Raw genomic sequence first — 22,853 nt, forward strand, 5'->3', positions numbered from 1 at the left:
TACTGCCTTTCCCTGGAAATTGAATGTTAGGCAGAACAGGTTGTTCAAGGATTTTATTGATGTCTGTGTAGTGTGGGACTCTAGGAATGAGAGTGTGTTTGTGTGCCTACTCTCTTAGAATCCCAGTTCCTTTTCCTGCCTTCCCACCTCTGTAAGAATAGCAGGGTTGAGATTGCTATTCTATCTCTGGGTTTACTTGTATTTTAAAGTAAGACTGCATTAGCAGATCAGTTAACAAAATCTTGGTTTTGGTACAAATGTTGACTTCTGAGATTTCTGATGAAGAATTAGCTGGCATTCAGTCACCTTTTGCTAAAGTAGAATCATTAAGAAGTAAGATTAGAGCTGTGGGGAGGAGACATCACAAAATCCTTTTTTGGTTTTGTTTCTGAATATACAATAAAGAAGGCATCTGTAGAGACTGTTTTGCATGTTAGATATGTAAATAAGATCTTGCATGTAAAACTGACTGCATGTGCTAGGGTTCCTATGTGTTGAATCATAAGCAGTGAGAAGGCAAAAGTATGGAACAGACAGTGTACTAAAATGCTATTTCCATGCTGTTATCCAGTCTCAAAAGTTTCTGTGATACAGACAGAAATGTTTTAATACCCTTTTAAAAGTACTCGTTCTATATTTTGCTTCATAGTTTATTTTTTCATCCTCAGGTTGAATGCACATTTTGAAGTGAATCTTGATTGCTCAGTCTCTCGAGCAGAAATGTACTCTGAATACCTCTCTACCTGTAGTAAATTAGCTCGAGGTGGAATCCTAACATCAACTGGATTTTATAAATGTCTGCGGTAAGAGAAAAATTTGTGCAACAATAAAGAAGCAATTGTATGTGCTCAATACTAACCTGTAGCTTTAGATTTCTTTGAGAAAAGATCTGCTGAGTTGAGTTTGAAAGACATCTAGTTTTTGAATTTTAATTGAAACAAATGTTTAGTTGGTTTTTTTTTAATAAAATATTTGAATAAAATAGAATTTTATTCAGTTCTGTTTCAGGATCTTTGATAGGGTCCCTTCTCTGCTTATAGTACTTTTCATTCTTTCCAACGTGGTTTTTGGAGGTATTGCAGTTTCCACTTGGCTTGTATAAGTTCTTGGCCAACCATCTGGTGGAGCCGCTAGTCCACAATGATTAATATTCGGATGCTATTGGAGAAGCCTACTATATTGCAAAGATGCAGGCATTAGTGCAGTTACTCTGCACCCAAGAGCAGCTACTTAAAAACATTGTAAGAGGGTTGAGTTACTGTGTTTATTAACATAGATTTATGTTGTGTTTGGTAGAACTGTGTTTCCAAATCATACAGTGAAGAGAGTAGAAGATCCAAGTAACAATGGTCAAGCACATATACACGTGGTAGGAGTGAAAAGGAGAGCTATACCACTTCCCATTCAGATGTACTATCAGCAGCAACCAACTTCGTCTACCCCAGTTGTCCGGGTTGATTCAATTCCTGATGTGTCTTCGTCTCCTTCGCCAGCAGGTTCTTTAATTAATTAAATATCAAGTATTCTGCATTGATTCCGAAATGACAATAAAAGACACAAGTTTTTGAAAATAGTTTGAAAGTGTTGAAAGTTGGGGCCACGTGTTTTGGTTGATTTTTTTCCAGTAATGTTAGGAATAGTATTACAGTATGTACTTGCAATGCCATTCTAATATTTGATATGTAAACTTGTCAGTGAGCAGACGAGCCATTGTTGCAGCATCATTAATTCAGATGCAGTATAGCTGAGAAGATGAACTGCTTCAAATAGAATTACAAACTGGATTTAAAAAAAAATATGTTCATGTGTTTTGAAATAATTTTTACTTCCAAACTTTTACTGTGTTTATTTCAACAGGAATCCCTCATGGGCTACCAAGCGTAGGAAATCACTATCAGAGGACCCCTATTAACCAGTCTTCAACTTTGACAGCAACACAGATGTCTTTTCCAATTCAAGGTGTTCATACTGTGGCACAGACTGTTTCTAGAATTCCACAAAATCCTTCTATTCATACACAGCAGCAACAAAATGCTCCAGTGACTGTTATACAGAATAAAGGTCCGATACCCTGTGAAGTAGTGAAGGCCACAGTAATACAGAGCTCTGTTCCCCAGTCTGCAGTTCCTGTTACTATTGCTGTAGGAGGAGCACAAGCTTCTAACCAAAATCACAGCACTACAGGACAACAGCCGTCTGTTACTGTTGTTAGTTCTCAGACGTTGCTTCACCACCAACCTGTAATTCAACAGCAGTCTCCACTGCACGCAGTGGTACCAGGACAGATACCTTCAGGCACTCCTGTTACGGTCATTCAGCAAGCTGTACCTCAGGGTCATATATTTGGCAGAGTACAAAACATACCAGCATGCAGTTCAGCAGTTTCACAGGGTCAGCAGCTTATCAGCACATCATCACAACCTGGACAGACATCATCTCAGCAATCCTCTGCTGGTAACCAGCAACAAGATACAGTCATCATAGCACCACAGCAGTACGTCACAACCTCTGCATCTAACATTGTTTCTGCCACCACAGTTCAAAATTTCCAAGTAGCAGCTGGGCAGGTGGTTACAATTGCAGGTGTCCAAAACCCACCGACATCTAGGGTAGGGTTTCAGAATATTGCACCAAAGCCTCTTCCGTCTCAGCAAGTTCCACCTGCTGTGGTACAGCAGCCAATGCAGCCACAGCAGCAGCCTCCACCACCATCCCAGCAAAGCGTAGTGATCGTAAGCCAGCCAGCTCAGCAAGGTCAAACGTATGCACCAGCCATTCATCAAATAGTGCTTGCTAATCCAGCTTCTCTTCCCACTGGTCAAACTGTCCAGCTGACTGGACAGCCAAGCATTACTCCATCTTCTTCACCATCCCCAGGTCCGGTTACAAATAATCAAGTCCCTACAGTTATGTCATCTTCATCTACAACTCCTCAGTCAGGACCCCCTCCTACTGTCAGCCAGATGCTTTCTGTAAAGAGGCAGCAGCAGCAGCAGCAACATTCACCAGCATCATCGCAGCAGCAGGTACAGGTACAACAACCGATACAAATGCAAGTTCAGTCACCACAAGCTAATACAGGAGTTGGCCAGCCTAACTCTGGTGAATCTAGTCTGATAAAACAACTGCTTCTTCCGAAAAGAGGCCCTTCAACTCCAGGGGGGAAGCTTATACTCCCAGCTCCACAGATTCCTCCACCTAACAATGCAAGAGCTCCTAGCCCTCAGGTGGTTTACCAGATGGCCAATAACCAGGCACCAGGTTTTGGAGTTCAGGGACAGTCTCCAGCTCAGCAGCTGCTAGTTGGACAGCAAAATGTTCAGCTAGTCCCGGGTGCAATCCAGTCCCAAGGGGCAGTACAAACAGTACCCATTTCTAACCTACAGATATTGCCAGGCCAGTTGATCTCAAACAGCCCAGCAACTATTTTCCAAGGAACTACTGGCAACCAGGTTACGATAACAGTTGTGCCAAATACGAGTTTTGCTACTGCAACTGTGAGTCAGGGAAATGCAACTCAAATCATTGCTCCAGCAGGAATTGCAGTGAGTGGAGCACAGACAGGAGTTGGGCTACAGGTGCAAACACTTCCAGCTACTCAAGCACCTTCGGCTGGACAATCACCGTGTACTGCTGCTCCCCCATTTAAAGGTGATAAAATAATTTGCCAAAAGGAGGAAGAAGCAAAGGAAGCAACAGGTTTACACATTCATGAACGTAAAATTGAAGTTATGGAGAATCCTTCCTGCCGAAGAGGAGCTGCAAACACCAGCAATGGGGATGCAAAAGAAAATGAAATGCAGGTGGGAAGTCTTTTAAATGGGAGAAAGTATAGTGACTCCAGTCTACCTCCTTCTAACTCAGGGAAAACTCAGAATGAGGCCAATCAGTGCTCACAAGTCAGTAATGGGCCATCATTAGAAATGGGTGAGAACGGAGCTCCTGGAAAGCAGAACTTTGAACAAATGGACACACAGGAAATTAAAAGTGATTTGAAGAAGCCCCTAGTTAATGGAATCTGTGATTTTGATAAAGGAGATGGTTCTCATTTGAGCAAAAACATTCCAAATCACAAAACTTCCAATCATGTAGGAAACGGTGAGATATCTTCAGTGGAACAACAAGGGAATTTGGATGCCACGCAGCAAGATACTGCCAAAGGTGATCAAGGGGAAAGAATTTCTAATGGGCCTGTATTAACTTTGAGTAGTTCACCTGTTGTAAGCGGTACACAGGAGGCTGCAAAACTGTTAACCCAGCAACTTAGTGGTACCAACACTGATTTACCTAATGGACCTCTAGCTTCAAGTTTGAATTCAGATGTGCCTCAGCAACGCCCAAGTGTAGTTGTCTCACCACAATCTACAGCCTCTGTTATACAGGGGCATCAAATCATAGCAGTTCCACACTCAGGACCTAGAGTGTCCCAGTCTACCCTGTCATCCGAAGTTCGGTCTACTAATGGCACAGCAGAATGCAAAACTGTAAAGAGGCCAGCAGAGGATAATGACAGGGAAACTGTTCCAGGAATTCCAAATAAAGTAGGAGTTAGAATTGTTACAATCAGTGACCCCAACAATGCTGGTTGCAGTGCAACTATGGTTGCTGTGCCAGCTGGAGCGGATCCAAGCACTGTAGCGAAAGTAGCAATAGAAAGTGCTGTTCAACAAAAGCAGCAGCATCCAACCACATATATACAAAGCATGGTCACACAGGTATGTTGCAGTGTTCTTTTTACGTTTATTCTAACTATGATTCTGACTAATACTGTGAAATAACGGGTGGAAATGTGAATTCAGTTGATACCTCTTGCGTAGTATTTAAAATATTCAGAAAATTATGGTTTCTGTTCTTTCACAGTCTAAAGTTCTAATAGTTTGCATACTTTTTCAGTGCCAGTGACAGCAGTGGAATTTAAAATAGTTTGTAGCTTGATAATATGCAGTAAGGAATGAACTTCTGCTCACTGATTTCTTCCTTAAAGGATTAAGCATTCTGAAAACAGCAATGGTTTGTTGTATGGTCTTGTAAAAATGTCAGTGTTGTTCTGCATTTTATTCTTGGTCATCATTGCTTATGGAGGGGTGAAGATGTTTTTTGCAAGTTAATCACCACAGCTGCATCTGGCTTGCTGAAATGAGTTGTCGTTCTTGCATTTGAAGGTGGTCTTCAAAGCCTTGCTTCAGGGGTTCACTACAGTCAGGAGAAAGTATTGTTTTGTAAATTTGTTGAAATGCTTATGATTGTTTATTACAAAATATTTTTAATGTTTACTGATAAAAAACCATTGTTTGTTTGGGGTTTTTTCCTACATGACAGACTTTGGAGAGTGCTTTTTTTTTTCCTGTATCAACTTCTTTTTTCACTATTTGAAAGTTCTTACTCCCTAACACTTCAATAGAAATGAGGTATAGCCATCATTTGTATGAGTATTAATTAGTACGAATAATCGTATTTGAGATTAGTCCAGTCTCTAGAATTTATTTTAGTTTTGTACATGGACAGAAAATCCCTTTCAAAACGCCCACATTCTTAACCTGAATAGGAGCAAAAAGAATCGAGTGGTATGTCTGGCAGTCACAGAGTTCTGACTGACCAGAGAGAAGAAATGAAGTCTTGAGTGTATGTTAGTGCATTTTGACCTTGAGGTAAGACAGGTCTTTTATTTCTTATCTTTCTTCTTTGTTTGGTTAGTTGTGGTTTTGTTTGTTTTTTGAGGAGGTGGCAGGTATAGACCTTAGGGACTTAAACAGAGCTAGAACTCAAAATTCGACAAGTGATGGCTAATGCTACTTTTTTTTCTGTGTCAAGTTAGGTTTCTGTTGAAAGCTCTTTTGACTTTATCTAGTTGTCAGAAATTAGGACTAACAGTGAACAAGTTTTCTTTTTCTTTTTTTTTTTTTTTTTTAAACTGTCACACCACACAGAGTTATGTTCTTAAAATGTCTTTGAACTCACATGTAAGTTTTCCCTTGGGTTTTATCAGAGAGGGATCTGTATTTTTCTGGTATGTTACGTATCATTGTTCTTACTAGAAATTATTTGAACAAAATAAAAATGACTGTTAGCAGCATAGGGACAATGGGCTAAATTGTAGCGTGGCTATATTAGCTATGCCTTGCTTTTTACAGTGAGCGTCTTTAGCTGTTACACAGTTTGAATTTCTATTATAGCTTTGCTAAGGATTTGGCTGAAATAGAAAATGGTGTGGTTCTGTCTCTGGGATGGAATAAATACTGTATGTGGTTATTTATTCCCTGGACATATGGCTGACAAGAATTTTCAGTTGTGTCTCAAAAAGCCATTAAACTATCAGAGTTTCAGATTTTTGAGAAGAGAGGAGTAATACAGTTAACTTTCATTTGTATTAGATAATGTCATTCATGATAATAGAGGAAAAAAGAGAATTTTCTTTGCTGATAGTTTCTCTTTTATGCTGTCACTAATACCACTATCATTAATAGTTCCTACATTTTCCATTACCTGTACAAACAGAAATATTCCTAGCTGGGTTTGCCGTTCAGTACAAATTTGCAGATCAAGGTAACTTGGTTTAATGTCTGCTTCCATGTAAGTTAGCTCATTCTTCTGTCTGTAGAATGCCCTTCCTTCCTTCAAAATTACAGGAATGTGGGAGAAAAGGAGTTAATTAATTTTGATCTTGGTGAGTGATCTAATTTGTTAGCTAATTGCCTTAACCATTACATATGTAATAATACGTAGTACAGTACATATAATTACATGTGATTACATATCATGTGTACCATGATAATGCTAAGTACTGATTTATAATAGAACCCGCTTTATAGTGCTCTGTTCAGATACAGTGAACGTTGTAGTTTGGCTTAAGGCTTTTAAGGATCTTTACCACTCCTTTAAAAGTAATGTGTTGGACTATAAACAGTACCAAAATCATCCTGGCCAGTTTTGTGTTTGTTTTGGTGTTTGTTTTTTTTTTAATTTTCTTTTTGTTCTACCACCCCACCTCCACGCCACCCAAAAAAATCAACCAAACGAACAAAAGGCAAAAAGCTGCTGAGCAGCTGCGATAGCCATTGTTTCTCTGGAAAAGCAGATGTTGAAGATTTCCAATATTGAGTATGCTTTTAGGAGTATGTTTAAGATATCCAGAAATACTAAGAATACTAAGATGTAGCCAAATTCTCATGAACGCAGTGTGTGTTTTGCTGATTACTTCTTTTGAGGTTAGACCCTGTGTAATCTCTTGTTCTCTCTCTCCCATTTCAAGAGTCTTCCCTGTATAATAAGCAGCTTCGTTGTCCTTGACTTCTTGAAAGGCAGCAGCTCTTTCATTTGAGTATCTGCGTTGTTCTATCCACTCTGCAGTACATAATGTATTGGCTGTCTTGCAGAAGAAATAGGGGAATATGGTTCTTACTGCAAACGGTGTAAAATTTATTATAAATACAACCCAATGGAGAAGAACTGTGAGGGACAGGGAATAAAGGGATATTAGCTATGGCAAAATTACATAGCTGCTGAAGCTGTTAGTGAGTGATTTCCTGTTTGCTTGTCATCTTAAAAATTTATTTTAAACCAGAGCTTGTATTACAGAGAAGTGAGAAAAGGATAGAAGAGGAAAACTTGTAATAAAATTAAAACCCAACAGGAAGGCTGGAAAACGAGATGCAGAGGACAGAAGAGGGAGGAGAGTATTGCTTATGCAACTACAGCAGGATTAGTTGTCATGAACGGCAGAGAGGAGAAAGGAATGAACCTTGAACTGAAGATCAGGAAGGGCAGACAAGTAGGGGAGGAAGGGAACAGTGACATGAAAACTAAGGAAAGCAAGAAAAAGAGTGAAATAATCTTTAAGGGAATGTAAAAGTTAGGAGATTATTTGTTTCGTGGTATGAATGGTAGTTTGAAATGGGCTGGTTTTATATAGTTGAGGGGAAAAATGTCGATTTAAGTGGCCTACTAAAATAATGAAAATTATATACTTGCCGTTTATGGGACGCCCCATGTAGTGCTATCAAAATCCAGTTAGGCAGGTACAGGTATCATCTGTGTATAACCTGTGACTATTCCTCATTAATTGTACACCTCAGCAGACCACATTGAAAAACAACTACGTATATACTGGCTTTAAAGATTTTTCTCTTTATTTTTTTGCATTTATATAAAGAATTGGGTTATGGGTATATAGGTTATGTCACAAGAGGAACATGTGATACACACGATGTTGTAATTTTTTTCTTACATCACCGTCTGTATTTTATAAGCTCATGAAATGTACTCTGAGAGGAGACAGAACTGGCACTTCATTAACTTCCTTTTATTTTGGTGTTCTGTGTTCCTGGATTATTGCTTTTTTGAGGCATTGTGGTGCACCAGTGGATGAAAAAGAAAGAAATGAGCAGTTATCTACCTGTACACTTTCTTTTCTTTTCCACTTTTTCTTACTCCTCTTCAAACATCTCCAAAACATTTGTTGAACATAGCCATGTTGGTTTGTCCCAGTTGGTTTGTGTTTTGAAGGAATGCTCTGATGTCACACCAAGTTCCTAGAAGTGTGCAAATGTGATTTAAATTGCTTTATCTGGCTTTTAAAGTAATCACTTCCCTGCTTATCGATGTTATCCCCTCATAAACAATGCACACCCATTTCTTTTGAGGCTGCCCACTTGAAACATGCTTGTGTGGAAATTCAGGTGGCAAAACCTGTGAGCATTGCCTTAACTATTTGTGCCTGCTCTCTGTTGATTGGGAAGCTGAGAATTACTATGCACCAGAAAGCAGGTGTGAAGCTTCAGGAGGTGTAATTCATTCCTAGCCACAGAGCAAATGAGTTTCTCAGCTGGAAGCACTGAAATATGGAATCTCTATGATTTTATTGTGCTTCACTTTTGATGCACACTGTTGCAATGAGACTTAAACTTCAGTAATCTAACAAGAAAAGAACATATTTTTTTTTGTGCCTACGCGTCCACCTGACCCCTTTCTCACACTCAAATCCTGCTATATTCATTTTCAGTTTATAGGTTACCTTTTTGTGGATGTTCGTTATCATGAAGCTAAAAATAAAATTTTGCAATTCCAAACTGTAAATCCTATGATACTTCAAAAAATATTTTTATAATAATGATTTATTATTGAGTTAAATGTATTTACTGTGGAGTGCATGTACTAATGGTGGGAGGAAAAGTGCAACATAATGCTTTAAAAGCTGCACATGACTCTGTATGTCAACAGGACCCCTGTCACAGTGGGATGCAGTGTGTTCTTTTGTTCTTTTGGTGATGGCACCTTTTAAATAAAATGGGCAGGTGTCATGCTAAAATAGCATTATTCATTAATAAATACGCAAAGGGAATGTCACCGCTGATTTTGTGAAATGGTGGTGGAGGCCATTTCTGGCCCCAAGGCATAGAGTTTGTTATTCTTACCACACAGGCAGCTTGTGTGCCCAAATGGAGGAGCTCTTGTGCATAAAAATCAATTAGTATCTTTTGTAAACAGTCCCTTCTAGGTATCGGGCAGCTCTTAGCTTTAGTCTTAGTTTTCATGACTATGTCAGACGCCTTTCCACCCAGCCCTAAATATCTCAATCTAAAGTCACCCATTCTAGTTATGAAATCTCCTTTTGCGTATTGAAAGTAGGCTGTAATATCTGTTCTCTAAGTAGACTGTACAGGCATTAAGCGTTTGTATTTATGTAGTTTTAAGGAGTTTAGTGCAAACCATGCTGACATAGATGCTGCTGCTAGAGGTACCTTTCAGTCCCGAGATCCAGTGAGATCTGTTTTGCAGAAGCACTAAGTGGTGCCAGTTGCAAATCATATCATGGAGAAGTCTAATCTGATTATAAAAAGATGTCATGAAGTGCTTTCAAGTACTGGAGTACTGGGCGTTTGCTTTCTTGAGGAACCTGGAATCCTTAATGGTTTTGCTAGAGGAGGAAATTTAGTGAAGTCTTTATGCCATGGGGAAATCTTTTTCAATGTTACTTCTCCCAGAACGACTTTATTAGAAAAAATGAAATGTCTGTCATAGTTCTCTATGTTAAAGAAATGAGTTTACATAATCGCTGTCTGTCAGTACTCTAAACAAAGTAGCATATAGCAAGTATTTCTAGGTACGTCTCCAGAAAAAAGGAGTTTTATTTCTGAAAAAGACTATACCTAATTTTAGTGATGGCCTGTGTATCATGCGTTACTAAATTGATACATGAAAATAGAGGAGGGAAAAAACCGAAAACAAAAATTAGCAGTATTTCTGATCTCTTGAATAAAGAAAGGAAAGCTTTGAGGTGTTCAAACACAGAACTTAAGTTTCTAAAGTAAAAAACAAATGTGTCTTTGCTTTACCTGTCGATTGTAAAATACAGTCAGCACAGTTGATAGGCAAGCAATAGATCTGACTTAAAAATACGTGAAAGTTGTAACTGCCTAATGCTACAAGTTTGAGCAAAGCTGTACGTTTTAGTACAGCAGTAATAAGAGAATTCTAAACAACAACAACAATTATTTTACACATTTCAATTTATCAACTTTGGAACAAAGATTGCAAAACAAGCTACCAGTGACACTTGATTATTTTACTTTCAGCTTTACTTTAAAAAGACCTTGTTAAAGAGATGTTGATCTTAAAAGGCTCCACTTGTGTTTACCTTTTGATATACTGTGAAGATTCATTACCGAATCTGTAAAATAGCCTAGAGATCTTTAAAGTCTTTGACTTTAACATCATTGCTGACTTCAAACTAATTTGTAGTTAATGACTAATGGACTCAAGAGTCCTTTTTACAATTTTTCACACTTGTAGATCACTGACATTATACAATAGTTGCGCTGTGTTCGGGAGTTTTGCTGAGTGTTGCCTTATTTTTGTCAGGATTTATGCTTGGACATGGGAAGCATATTGGTTTTGATCAGGCTTTTTTTGCTGTTATTTTGGTCATGTTAATGTTGTATGATCTGTGATAGTTATTAACTTGTATGACTATTAGTCCACAGTGCTAAGAGAGCAACTGGAAGAAAACATAAGATCAATATGCAAATGAAATGTTAAAAGTTGTGCTTAACTGTTTGTTTCTTTACAGTTAACATCTAAAGCTATTCAGTTAACAGAGCTGTAAAGATGTAAACAGAGTGTGCATCATTTGAAAGTGCTGCTTTTATAATATTCTTAAACACAGACTTGAAAGTAGTTTTGTTTGGTCTTTTTAAAATGTGTTACATTCCTTTTCTAACAGTTGGGAAGAAAAGAATGTTAGGACTTCAGTCCTAGATAATACTCAAAAGCTTAAGGTTTTTTTTATGGTCATCATCTTCATAAATGTTTTGTTGGCCAGAGCCTTCCAGGAAAAAAGAGAAACAGTATTCTGACAAACACTCTTCTGAAATAGGAAGTCCAGTGTTTGGTATCTGTTGTTCAGGGAAAAAAAACCCAAACCCTAAAAACAAACAACGACATATTTTGGCTTTGGTTTTATCTTTTTTAGGTCACTTTTAACAGCAAATACAAATTATCTTAAAATAAGTTCTTGTAATACTGCAAGGGAGCAAGGGGAACATCCTTTTCCTTTCTGAAATGTTTATATTTCACTGCATACGAGTTGTACGGCATGTTTAGGCATTCTGGGCATGTCATGTTCTATTTAAAGGTGCATGAGCTGGCTGGTTTTACAAGACCTTGAAGAATTATATAATTTGCCAAGTTTTATAAGAGAAAATGATGTGTCATGGTTTGAGCCTGCTGGTCTTCAATAGTGTTTCTTAAACATTGTTCAATTTACTTTTTCTTCCACACTGTAATACAGGCTGATATGTACTGATGCAGCAGTTCAAGAATTCCACAGATGCAGCACATAAAAACCATTTCATCAAAGGACATAAAGCAGTTTTAGATGTATCAATGCTCATTTCACTTCTTCTAGCAGTATTTTCTCCGACATTTATATAGGAAAGCAAACTACTCCCTGTACTGATGATACTGCAACCCCTTGAGCTTGCATGGTTTTGTCTTTTCTTAAGAACAAATAAAGCCTTTGCAAAACAGTGTTAACCTTTGCTTCACTAGTGTCCCTGAGAAATTCCTTTGCAGTCATAATTCTGTATTTAATTTTGGGCATAAGGTTTAGTAATTTGAATATTAGAAACTCCTGCATAAATACTATGGTGTGAAGGTTGTATGTCCTTCAAGCTGCTGTGTCTGTTAACACTTATTCAGAGTTTAAAGTGTTAAAATCTGAAAACTTGTGGTAAAGTTTAAAACAAAAGTTTTTTAAATAAACAGTAAAGTGTATGTGTATCCTGGAAATAAGCCCTGTTTTAAACTGTGGTTTAACTTCTTCTACAGAGCACACCTGCAACGTCGATACCAACAGTGCAAGTACAGGGCCAGCAGATCAATTTGCAGCCGCCTTCATACACTGCAGCAAGTCAGCATGCAGAGCAAATGAAAAAACCTGGACAGAACTTCATGTGTCTGTGGCAATCTTGTAAAAAGTAAATGGCTCCTTTATTTAACTACTTTTTGCTAATATGTAACAGATGCTTGTATATAGAAGGTGATTCTAAAGTTCTATCCATTCTGTTTCCTTAAGTTATGTTATACTTTGTCAGTGGGGAAAAGAAAAAGTGAAAAAAAGTGTTGAGGAAGCTGAAGCTGAGATGGGGGAGTACAAGACATTTAACTGCTCTCAGTTATACATCAGAGCATAACATGAGGAGTATGTGGCTTTCTTGTAATATATTGATTTTTCAGTAATAAAATATGGTCATGTAGTTAAGTTGAAAAGAAAAAAAAAAAATCCTAGCCCTGAAGCTCGTTCTCTGTGTTGCAAATAGTTAACTGTATTCCAGTTACAAATCGTGTCTCAATGTTTTCTTATGTTTTCAGCTTTTAATCTTTCTTGTGTTTCCAGTTTTGCAAGGGCAGGGTGTTGTACTTGTGTGTCTTGGTCAAAGTCTTATTTAAATTATGATTAATTTTAGTAATTATGACACCATTTGTGTGCCACAGGACTCCATTGTCACAAAAGGAAATAAAAATGAACTTAGCCTTAAGACTAGACAGCAATGATTAGATTTTTTTTTTTTTGATTTGTTGTTGTGGTCCTTGGACGAGAGAGGAGTAAGCTAGCAGACCTTTGGATGTCGGCTTATAAAAACATGATAACCACCATAGTTACCAGTATATGTGTCTTGACACTAATTTTTAAAATAGGTTTGTGAGTATGTTTAGTTTTCAATGAAGGGTGCGGATTGGTGAAACAAAGGTCGTTGTCAAATAGCCACTTTGAAAACAGTGAGAAAAATTGCGTACCATTTAGGATGGGCATGAAAAAGGGTGAGACAAAGCAAAGGGAGCCTAAAGACAAGCTTATTTGGCAGAAAGTTGATGTGTAGACATTCAGAAAATTGGGATGAAACAATGGAGAAGTTTGAATGTTTGCAACTGATGGTGAAAATGAGGCATTTGAACAGAATTAGAGGAATACTGAAGGACAGTTAATCTGTAGACCCCTGAAGCTGTAATTTTTTCTTTCATTCCTTACAAGGAATAGGACTCTGACTGGTACTGTAGAGATCTGGTGCTTTTTAAATCATTGCCCTGTTTTCACCTTAAAAGTGCTTTTTTGTTTCTTAGGTAGGTGATACTTATCTATACAAGAAATACATTAAGGTTTTACTTACTAATAATTATAACCATAGAGCCATACTCTACTGGCTGCACAATAAATGCATGAACTCCTGTGTTGGTACAAAAGTGGGCTGTACTGAGCTGGAAATGAAAAGTTGGGGGGGGTTTGAGCAGAAGCCTTGCCAATTTATACCATCTTGGAGAGTTTGCTGAACTACAGTTTTGAAGCATAAGTTAGTCACCAGCTTTCTTCTATGTCTAAAGTTATGTAGGATGAGTTGTGTAGAGTTGAGGTGACACCTAACCATGGAACAAGCTGATACCACATGTGAACTAGGGTGTGAATATATCTTGGGGCAGGAAGAGAAACAATACTCTTATGATTACCTTACACTATCGGGTTTTTTGTAATTATGTCTTAAAATCTTGTTCCAGTAAGTTTTCCAGAGGCTGAAGTTAAGGGCTATGGGGCCCATATTTTACAAGTTGATCTCAATGTTTTATTTTCAAGATACTTCTGTTGCTTTAGTTTTTCCTGTCGTTACTTACTGATTTTTGTTCATGGTTAAATTTCATGATTTTCAGAAGCCTTCAGATTTTTGCACATGGATTGTAATCCATGTGACACACAGCTCTTGTTCTTATGTTTTCTCTTGCTGTTAAAATACTTACTTCAGTCCCAGCCTAAAAAACAGTTTAGATAAACATTATACTCGGCATTCTCTGTGGTAAAGAGAGAACAAAAATTTTAAGTTAGCATCTTACTCTAATGTGTGTTGTTATTCATATTTCTTCAACAGCCTGATTAAAAACAGGAGTATCAAATCTCTTGTAGGCTTCCTGCAGGCTTCTAACACAGACATAAAGAAAAAAAAGAAAAATCTGGACTTACCACCTGTTACTGTAACTGTTTTATTTCTAGCTGTCGGTCTTGGCTGTTTTTATTGAGTTGTTTAAAAAGGAAACAAGATTCTTTTGAGTGGGTTGTTAGTCTACGTGAACTTTGCCTCCACTGCTTGGTTTCATTCGTGATTGTGTAGCAATCCCCCCCAGCAAAATTCCCACCCAGGTATTAAGCAGGCAGGTTCATCATAGTAGAATGACAAAACAGTGTTTCTTTCATGGTGTTCACAGTTAACCGGCAAGATATGACTGGAGACAAATTTGAAACAGTCATTTGCAGCTGTTTCTCTATGCATGTTTTTTAGCTTAATTCTCACAACATCTTAGCATTGAGTTTGCTTTCCAGGATGTATTGCAGAAGGCAGTGAAAGCCTTAAAAAACATTTTATTTGGAATCAGAATAAATACGAATAAATAAAATAGTGTTCTTTTTCTACCTGCTAACCTGGCTGCTTCAGTCAGCAACATTCCAATGGTGTGGGTGCGGGTTCTGCTGGTTTGTTGTTTAGAGCTGAATTAGGAAACATTATACCAAGATTTTGAAATAAAATGCAGCAGATTTAGTGCTCCCTGAAGACCACAACCAGGTCAGGCCCAAATGTGCAAACAGTTTTAATGATTGGCCTGTGGCAGATGTGTTTGGGTTTAGTATCTGAAGTGGAAGTAATACTCTAAAAGGTGTCAGTCAGTGTGCTACTTTGCATTGAGGATGTAACAGAAAGTAGGTGTTTTCCTTTGAAGTTCAGCTGTCTGCAAGTACCACTAATTATATTCAACTTAATTTAAAAGCTGCTGTTTTGTTTCAAGGGTAGGCAGGAGATGTCTGCTCTTGAATTGCTATGTATTTAAAAAGTGAATTGGAAATGCGATTGAATCTCCGCTGCCTGTCAAGTCAGCTACTAGTTTAATGTTCTGTTCAGCAGCTGAACAAAATAATGTAGAAATTAAGTGGGAAACAAGAGTCTAGACTGAACTGACCATATTCTCAGTACTTAAGCTTTTTTTTTTAAAAAAAAATTTAGTTGTTTCTTTAAGGAAAAATGGTAGTAAATTTGAATCTTCTTAGATCAGTGATTGAAGTATAACACTGAATGTATTACACAGTGAATGAATCAACATAGCTGACATAGCTTTATTTTCTTAAAGCCTTGCCATGTTGAATAGAATGTTTTAAACTACATTTTGGGTTTCACTTATGCCATGAAATTTGTCATCCGTGCCAGGAATTACTCATAAATATGTTTGTGTCAGGCTTAAGTTTACATACTGACTTCCCCTTTATTGTGGAAAGACATGTTTTTGTCCTCTGAAACATCAGCTTTCACTGTTGAGCCGATGTAGTTGTAAAACTTTTTTTTTTTTTTTCCCATTTCCTACTATGGGCTTTCTGGAACAGCAGCAACAGGCAGGTATTTCTCCTTCCCAGCTTCTCTTCAGTAAGAGCTGGCTGGTGTGGAAAGGATAAATGATTAAGAGAGTAGTATTTATTGCCTGTGCAGGTGATTACTGGATTACAGGTGGTTATTGCAATAGGATTTATTTTGTAACTAAGACTTGTCTCTGGGTGAAATTAGCTCTTTGACACCTTTATAGGGTTCAGGTAACAGTGTCTGTACACTTAGGCCTATGTATCGATTGCAACTATGTTTGCCTAGTGGATGCTATTGAAATGAGTAGTAGGACATGGAAGGAGATGGCTGGACCAAAGCACCTACTGGTCCGCTATTCATATGCTGAGAGCAGTGAACCTGTCCATAAATGACTGCTGGAGGTTTAAGATGTTGCTTCATCCCTGGCTGCTTGCTGAAGTCTCTGATGGGAGGTCATCTCCCTCTTGGCACTGTTCAGCCCAGTGAGTTCAGTCAAACACCTTAACACAAAGACTTTGCTGGTCAGCTGAATCTAATATACTGGCAATGTGAACCAGAGTGGCTGAGGTGGTTGCATGTGTCTCCTTCAGTAAGACTGCTGTGCCAGTGGCATCTGTCCAGCACGTGTGTGAAGACAGCTGGTGGTAATGACTTCCCAAATGGCAGCAACTAGGTTTCTAGACCTCTTCTGTCTGAGCCTTAAGTGGTTGTTGATGAGCTAGGTTAGTTGTATTGAAATAAATTCTGAGCAGCGAAGTCTTTTGTTTATTTTGGCTGTTTTTTCTCTATTGAAGTAAGGGATGCAATTTGTAATGCTTGAGATATGTTTTAAGGTGTATCTAGACTAAAAAAACCCACCCAACTCTTTGAGTCATTCACTATTTTAATTTAATATTTTTTGAAATATAGTGATTTTCCATTACCATCTGACATGTATATAACAATAAATAAATAATTTTGACTATGTGACAGTTTGAAAATACAGATCTAAGGACTGTTGGCTCGTTAGTATTTTGAGGTGGCATTCACAGTGAGTCGTAACTTTTCTACCACTTCTGAAATGGAAGAAAGCTCTTAGCAGGCTGAGCTCACTGTAAGGCGTGTCACATCTTTGCTTTTACCAAATAGAACATCCAGAAAAAGAGTATTACAGGGCCAGGCATAGGATAACTTCATCTTTTCTATTGATGCAGAAGCACTTAATTTGCTTTGGAGCTGTAAGCAGACAGAGTGCTTAGTTTGACGTTTTGAAAAGTAATTTTCATTCAGTGAAATACTGGAACAGTTGCCCAGAGAGGTGGTAGGTGCCCCATCCCTGGAACCATTCAAGGTCAAGTTGGATGAGGCTCTGAGTAACCTGATTGAGCGGAAGATGTCCCTGCACATTGCAGGGGGGGTTGGACGAGATATCTTTGGAAGTCCCTTCCAGCCAAAACTATTCTGTGACTCTAGGACGTAAAAATTGAGATTTAAATGAAGATGTTATAAAGGGTCACATAAGTGACGTTTTTTGACTTCTCTGTACATCAGGAAGTGATACCTAGCCATTTCCCCAATATTTAGAATTCAGGTGCTAAAGATCACTGATTTTAGATGGATCCCTTATTCCATCAGTTTTGGTAAGTGTGCGGTATTGAGAGCAAATAGGATGAATGGTGTGCATCTCTGTTTCCCAGTTAGAGTTTTAAATGGGGTCTGAGTGTGACTGCAAGTAAAGAAGGAAAACAGGAAAAGGAATACACAGAGCTTGACTTTTTTAGTTGTTTATAGTATGTTGCTGTATTTTGCTTATATTGCAGAGAATGGATTTGTTGGAATTAACATGCATTATTTCTTTGGTAAAGTAAAAATAGGAAAACAGAACTATGATAATTTCAATCGGATTTGGCAAAACAATAATACAGTTTATTGGTAGCTCACTTGTAATATGTGTGCATGTTTTTCCTTTTAAACTGTTATGACTTTTCACTTATCAATGCACGTCTTGTTTCAGAAAGTAAAAATGTTTAGCCAGTATGGGTTTATGCTTCTGATATTTGCACTTTACCATCAACTGGGAAAAAACCCTTAAGCTCCCCTCCCCATCTTTTTGTAGGTGGTTTCAGACACCATCACAGGTTTTCTATCATGCAGCAACTGAACATGGAGGAAAAGATGTCTACCCAGGACAGTGCTTATGGGAGGGATGTGAACCTTTCCAGCGGCAGAGGTTTTCCTTCATTACCCATTTACAGGTGCAGATTTTCTTTCACATGTTACTTCAGAAAATAGTAGGTATTTCATGATAAAATTTCACACACCTTTCTCACTGTTGTTCTCTTTTCCCCAAACAGGATAAGCACTGTTCTAGAGATGCTTTACTTGCAGGATTAAAGCAAGATGAACCTGGACAAGCAGGAAATCAGAAGCCTCCCAATAAGTAAGAGACCTGAGCCTCACTAGCAATAGAGAAAATAAGAGAACTAGAAATGACTGGAATAATTTGTGTATTTGTAAATTGGCTTAAATAAGTGAAACTCTCAATCTGTAGAGTCTATAACAGTGATCAAATATGAGGTCCGTTACAGTAAGATGAAATGGGGAAAAGAGGGAATAGATTCTCACGTGGGAGTTGTGGTTACAGTTGCCATAAAAAGAACAGGTAATTCTTTAAGGTATGTGGGTCAAAACTCTGTGATGAACATTGTTCTCAGCATATTCTCCTGATTTTTACCCAACTGGACAGCATTTTAGAACTTTTGTTGTAACAGGAAAGTGCTTGTAATCCAAGTGGAAAGTTATTTGTTGTGTACAGTTCTGCTGTTTCATGCAGCTGAAATGGATTGTCTTGTAACTCGCTGTATTCCTTCCAGTTTTGTAGTCTAAATTTGGGCTGATTGATGCAGGGTCTCTTGTAACAAACTTTCCTTTAAACAATCAAACAAGATAAACAGCAGCACCTCTGAGTCTTGTAATTTTATGCTGCCACCTGGAATCAGCTTTGACTTTCCTCTTCCCCAAAATTATTTCAGGCATCTGGAATTAATATTGGAGAACACAAGTCTGTTGCTGTGGGGTTATGGGGATGGTTATGTTAATGTTGGAGTTATTCAGTGTTCAGTTACTTGTATAAATGTATTAAGACTAGGTCTTTGTTAGTAACTAACTGGAGTGTCTGTTGTAAGCTAAAGACATGGTCAGTGGTCCCAGGCAGGTTTTTGCAGTCTGTTCCGTGGCTAGTTAAATTACTACCAAGCTGCTGGAGGCAGCAGAGAAGCTGGATATGAAATCTGAGAAATCTGGTTTGGCAGTCCTTTTATTTTTTTAAGATAAACTTCTTCTTAACATACACTTATAATTGCTTTATGGTGCCTTGTTTCATTACGCTGAGCAGCATTCAGACCTCTGAAAACCACAAAATGAGGAATGATGGTAATGCAGTCTTAAATACTTGGTAAGTGGGAAGCATAGGGCTGATACCATGTACTAGCATGATGTGATCCCAACTCTGCCTTTACAAAAATGTTCCATCACACAGATAACACATCCCATAGCTATGTGTCCTCACAGGCTGCTTTAAAATTGGCACAGGTACTCATATTAGAAAAAATTTCACACATTCCCTCTTCTAAGGCAGAATTCCCTTATTAGATCACATTCAGAAAGTCGGGCTTTCTATGCTGAAATATTGAGACTATGATATCACAAGGTAGTAAGGATGTGATTTCGGAATACAAGTTGAAATAAGAGCAATCCACTACTCAAAGTAGGATGTTTTGACTCTCTCTGCCATCTGTTCTTCTTGTGGCTGTGCACTGCTTATAGTAAGAGAACTAGTTTTAGTTTTTGTCTGATTGTATGGTAAATCAATTCTGTTTTTAAAAAACTAATTATCAAAAAAGTGGGTTTGCCGGGTGAGTGGACTGTACACGCTTTAGTCAGTTGAACACCAGTATGAGAGGTGAGCTGCAGCAAGATCAAAGGATGAGACCTTTCTCTTTCAGCACTCGCAACAGTTAATACACTGAGCTGTTCCATGAAATGATAGAGCTTCCTTGTCTGTTACTTTTACTCCCTTCTCTCATGATTCTGTTACTTCTTTTTTTTACCAAAGAAGAAATCAACAGGAGTATTTTGATTAAGCAGAATGTGTAACTCTGTGGCAGTGCTGTAAGATTATGTGGGTTATGTTTGCACAACTGAGAAGATCATCTAGCTACATGAGGAAAATGAGACTTGATAATTTGCTTTCCAGAATCAGTGACTTGTCAAATGAAACCCTAAGCTTGCTCCAACAGGTCACCTCAAGCTGGCTTACATGGTCATGTCTGAGAGCTGATTTACAAGGTGTTGGCTTAATTTACTTTTTGTTGAGTCTCAGAAACTTGTCAGATATATCAGCATACCACTGATAGTCCATATGACTAAACTCTTGCATAAAGCTGAAAGAACTTAAAAAACTGGTGCTGAGATGAAGCATGTGTTAAGCTATCAAGTTTTAGGCATTAATTAGGCTAACTTTCCTGACTTAATCCCTTGCCATTTAGTAAAACCACACCTGCCTCAGAGAGTGCAGATAGTGTTACTGGTGCTGGAAGTAAAATCTGTGGCACACAGTGTAACATACAAGAACCCATTCTCCTAATCATCGTTTCTGTCTATCATAACAACATACATACTTGAAAAAATCTGTAATGGCTCTTGCTGGAAGAAGGTGGACAAAGTTAAGCTGCATCACAGAGTTGGCTGTGTACCTCAGTTCTGTATTTCTTTGCTTTTAAGGTTATATTGTATTAACTCTTCCTCTTCTGGTTTTCAGAGGTAGCTGAATATTACATTCTGGAAGCTCAGGTAGCAGTAGCAATTAACTGTTTGACTGTATTTGAATCTTTTTGGATTCATGTGAATTTTTTTCTTTGTTGCCACTGAAGCAAAGGTGGTAGCCTGAGCTACCAAAAATACTCTTCATGCACCGTGGGAGCGGGGCAGGAGATAACTTTAAATGACAAGATGAATGATATGGTTTGAAGTTAAGCTGATAATATAATTAAAGAAATTCAAGAAATCTAGATGTTTCTTGAGGGAGGTTCTTGCCCACAGGCACAAATCAGTCTGCCTGATGTCTCAGTAACTTCTATCAATTTTTTTTCCGAAATTAAGTAGAGAAGGCAATCTTTTCATATCTTCCTAATTTCTTGCAGTTATCCCTTTTCAGTATCTCTAGAATCAAGGCAGCAATACTTCAACTGGCTAAAATGTAGTATGGTAGCTGTTGAAGAGAGACATTCAGAACAGCCTCCATTGATGAATCCATGTTCTTCTCAATATAAGGGAAACAAAAATGTTCCAGAAATTAAAATTGAAGATGATAATTCCTTTACTGTGGTACTCAGTCTCCTATAAACATATTTCATTGCCCAGCAGTTTCTTAATTTAGCCCCTGCCCTTCTCCCTTTCCTTTGTATAGGCTTTCAAACCCTTACTTCCATTCAGAGGAAGATGACAGTGTGATTATGAGCTACGTTTTTAGGGAGGAGTCTGTCTGTTATTACTACTTAATTTTCTGTTTTGTGGTTTTAAACCACTCGTATGAACCTTTTTCTAATTTTTAACTAGGTTTCCATGTGTTAGAATTTCAGGTTATGAAGAAAGTCTCGCTGAAGAGAGAATTCAACTTTTGTTCTTAAAATATTCACTTACAGTGAAAGATGCCTAAATAATACTCTCATAGGCTTTCATTTTAAAAAAAATGGAACATTTACATTTGATTTTATGCTACCCTTGTATGTAAGCACTACTTGCACTTCTAATCAGGTTCTCCTAGGGTATTAAAAGACTTCGTAATAACATTGTTAAATATACCAAAGTGCATTGATACTTTTCACCATCGATAGTGCAAAACTGTCTTTTGAGATGCATCGTTAAGTCTTATTACATGAAGATGCATATGTATATATTCTAAACTCAATCGTATGAGTTAATTTCAAAGTTTTATATGAAATACAGCTTTGACTTCAGTGTTAATACTGAAAATGGAAAATTTTCTTCTGCTATGTTTGTTATTTGTACCAGCTTTATGAAATACGCTACTGAATTTATTAATCTGTCTGAAGGCTGCAGATAATTGGTTTTACAAATGTTTGATCTCATTTAACAATTAGATATTTTATGTCTTAGTTCATAACTTTAATCATGTTACTTTTATATTACTCCTCACTAACCGCAGTTAATACGTATCTTATACTGTCTTAGTGTTTAATGGTCCCTATGAGCTGTATAAAGTTTTAAGTAGCTATATTTTAAGGACGTTCTGTGGCCAAATCTCAGATGACATTTGCATAGATGCTATCACAGTTCCTGTGAAAGCCTGTCATTTCAAATAGCCACTTCCTGAAGCGTACCTATGTCATTAGTGCAATATATTACTTTTCCCTCACAAATGTCATGGGTGATGAGCAGTACTTCTTCAAGAGAAGTGTTTTTTCACATTAAATATAGCCTATGGCTCTTTGGAAAGCTTTGCAATAAGGTTTATCTCTGTGGAAACAAAAGGCTAATCATATACCAGCACCAAGTATTAATGGATCTTCGTGTGTCTGTTCAGATAGGTTAAAGAATTGTAAAATAAATTTTCAGAGTTGTTAATCTTGTAGAAAGTGGTGCAAAGCTTATTTTTATTAATTCTGTCTTTATTAATGTAGGCAGCCAGCTGCAGGGGGTACTGCCTCTACTCCCAGAGCACAGAAGGCCATTGTGAATCATCCGAGTGCTGCCCTAATGGCATTAAGGAGGGGATCAAGAAACCTTGTCTTCAGAGATTTCACAGTTAGTATTGACTCAAGTATTGGATAGTAATTGTTGCCTGCTACTACAGGGCTTTTACTTTTTTTCTCTCTTTATTTTTGTAGGATGAAAAAGAGGGACCAATAACTAAACACATCCGATTAACAGCTGCCTTAATATTAAAAAATATTGGTAAATATTCAGAAT

At 37.7% G+C, this 22,853-nt stretch overlaps 1 protein-coding gene across 1 annotated transcript in view; it reads left to right on the forward strand.

The window, feature by feature from the left end:
• The window catches only part of ARID2 (AT-rich interaction domain 2), a 105,678-nt gene that overhangs the window by 78,839 nt on the left and 3,986 nt on the right, over positions 1-22,853 (forward strand). The window contains exons 13-20 of the mRNA XM_040593907.1: positions 669-803; positions 1,297-1,496; positions 1,858-4,715; positions 12,325-12,473; positions 17,980-18,118; positions 18,218-18,303; positions 22,565-22,688; positions 22,772-22,853. The exon at positions 22,772-22,853 is cut by the window's right edge and continues 10 nt beyond it. Coding sequence (XP_040449841.1) covers positions 669-803; positions 1,297-1,496; positions 1,858-4,715; positions 12,325-12,473; positions 17,980-18,118; positions 18,218-18,303; positions 22,565-22,688; positions 22,772-22,853 — 3,773 coding nt within the window. The remainder of the gene's footprint in view (positions 1-668; positions 804-1,296; positions 1,497-1,857; positions 4,716-12,324; positions 12,474-17,979; positions 18,119-18,217; positions 18,304-22,564; positions 22,689-22,771) is intronic.

The sequence above is a fragment of the Falco naumanni genome, chromosome 5 (genome assembly GCF_017639655.2).
Source record: "Falco naumanni isolate bFalNau1 chromosome 5, bFalNau1.pat, whole genome shotgun sequence".
Taxonomy (NCBI): Eukaryota; Metazoa; Chordata; class Aves; order Falconiformes; family Falconidae; genus Falco; species Falco naumanni.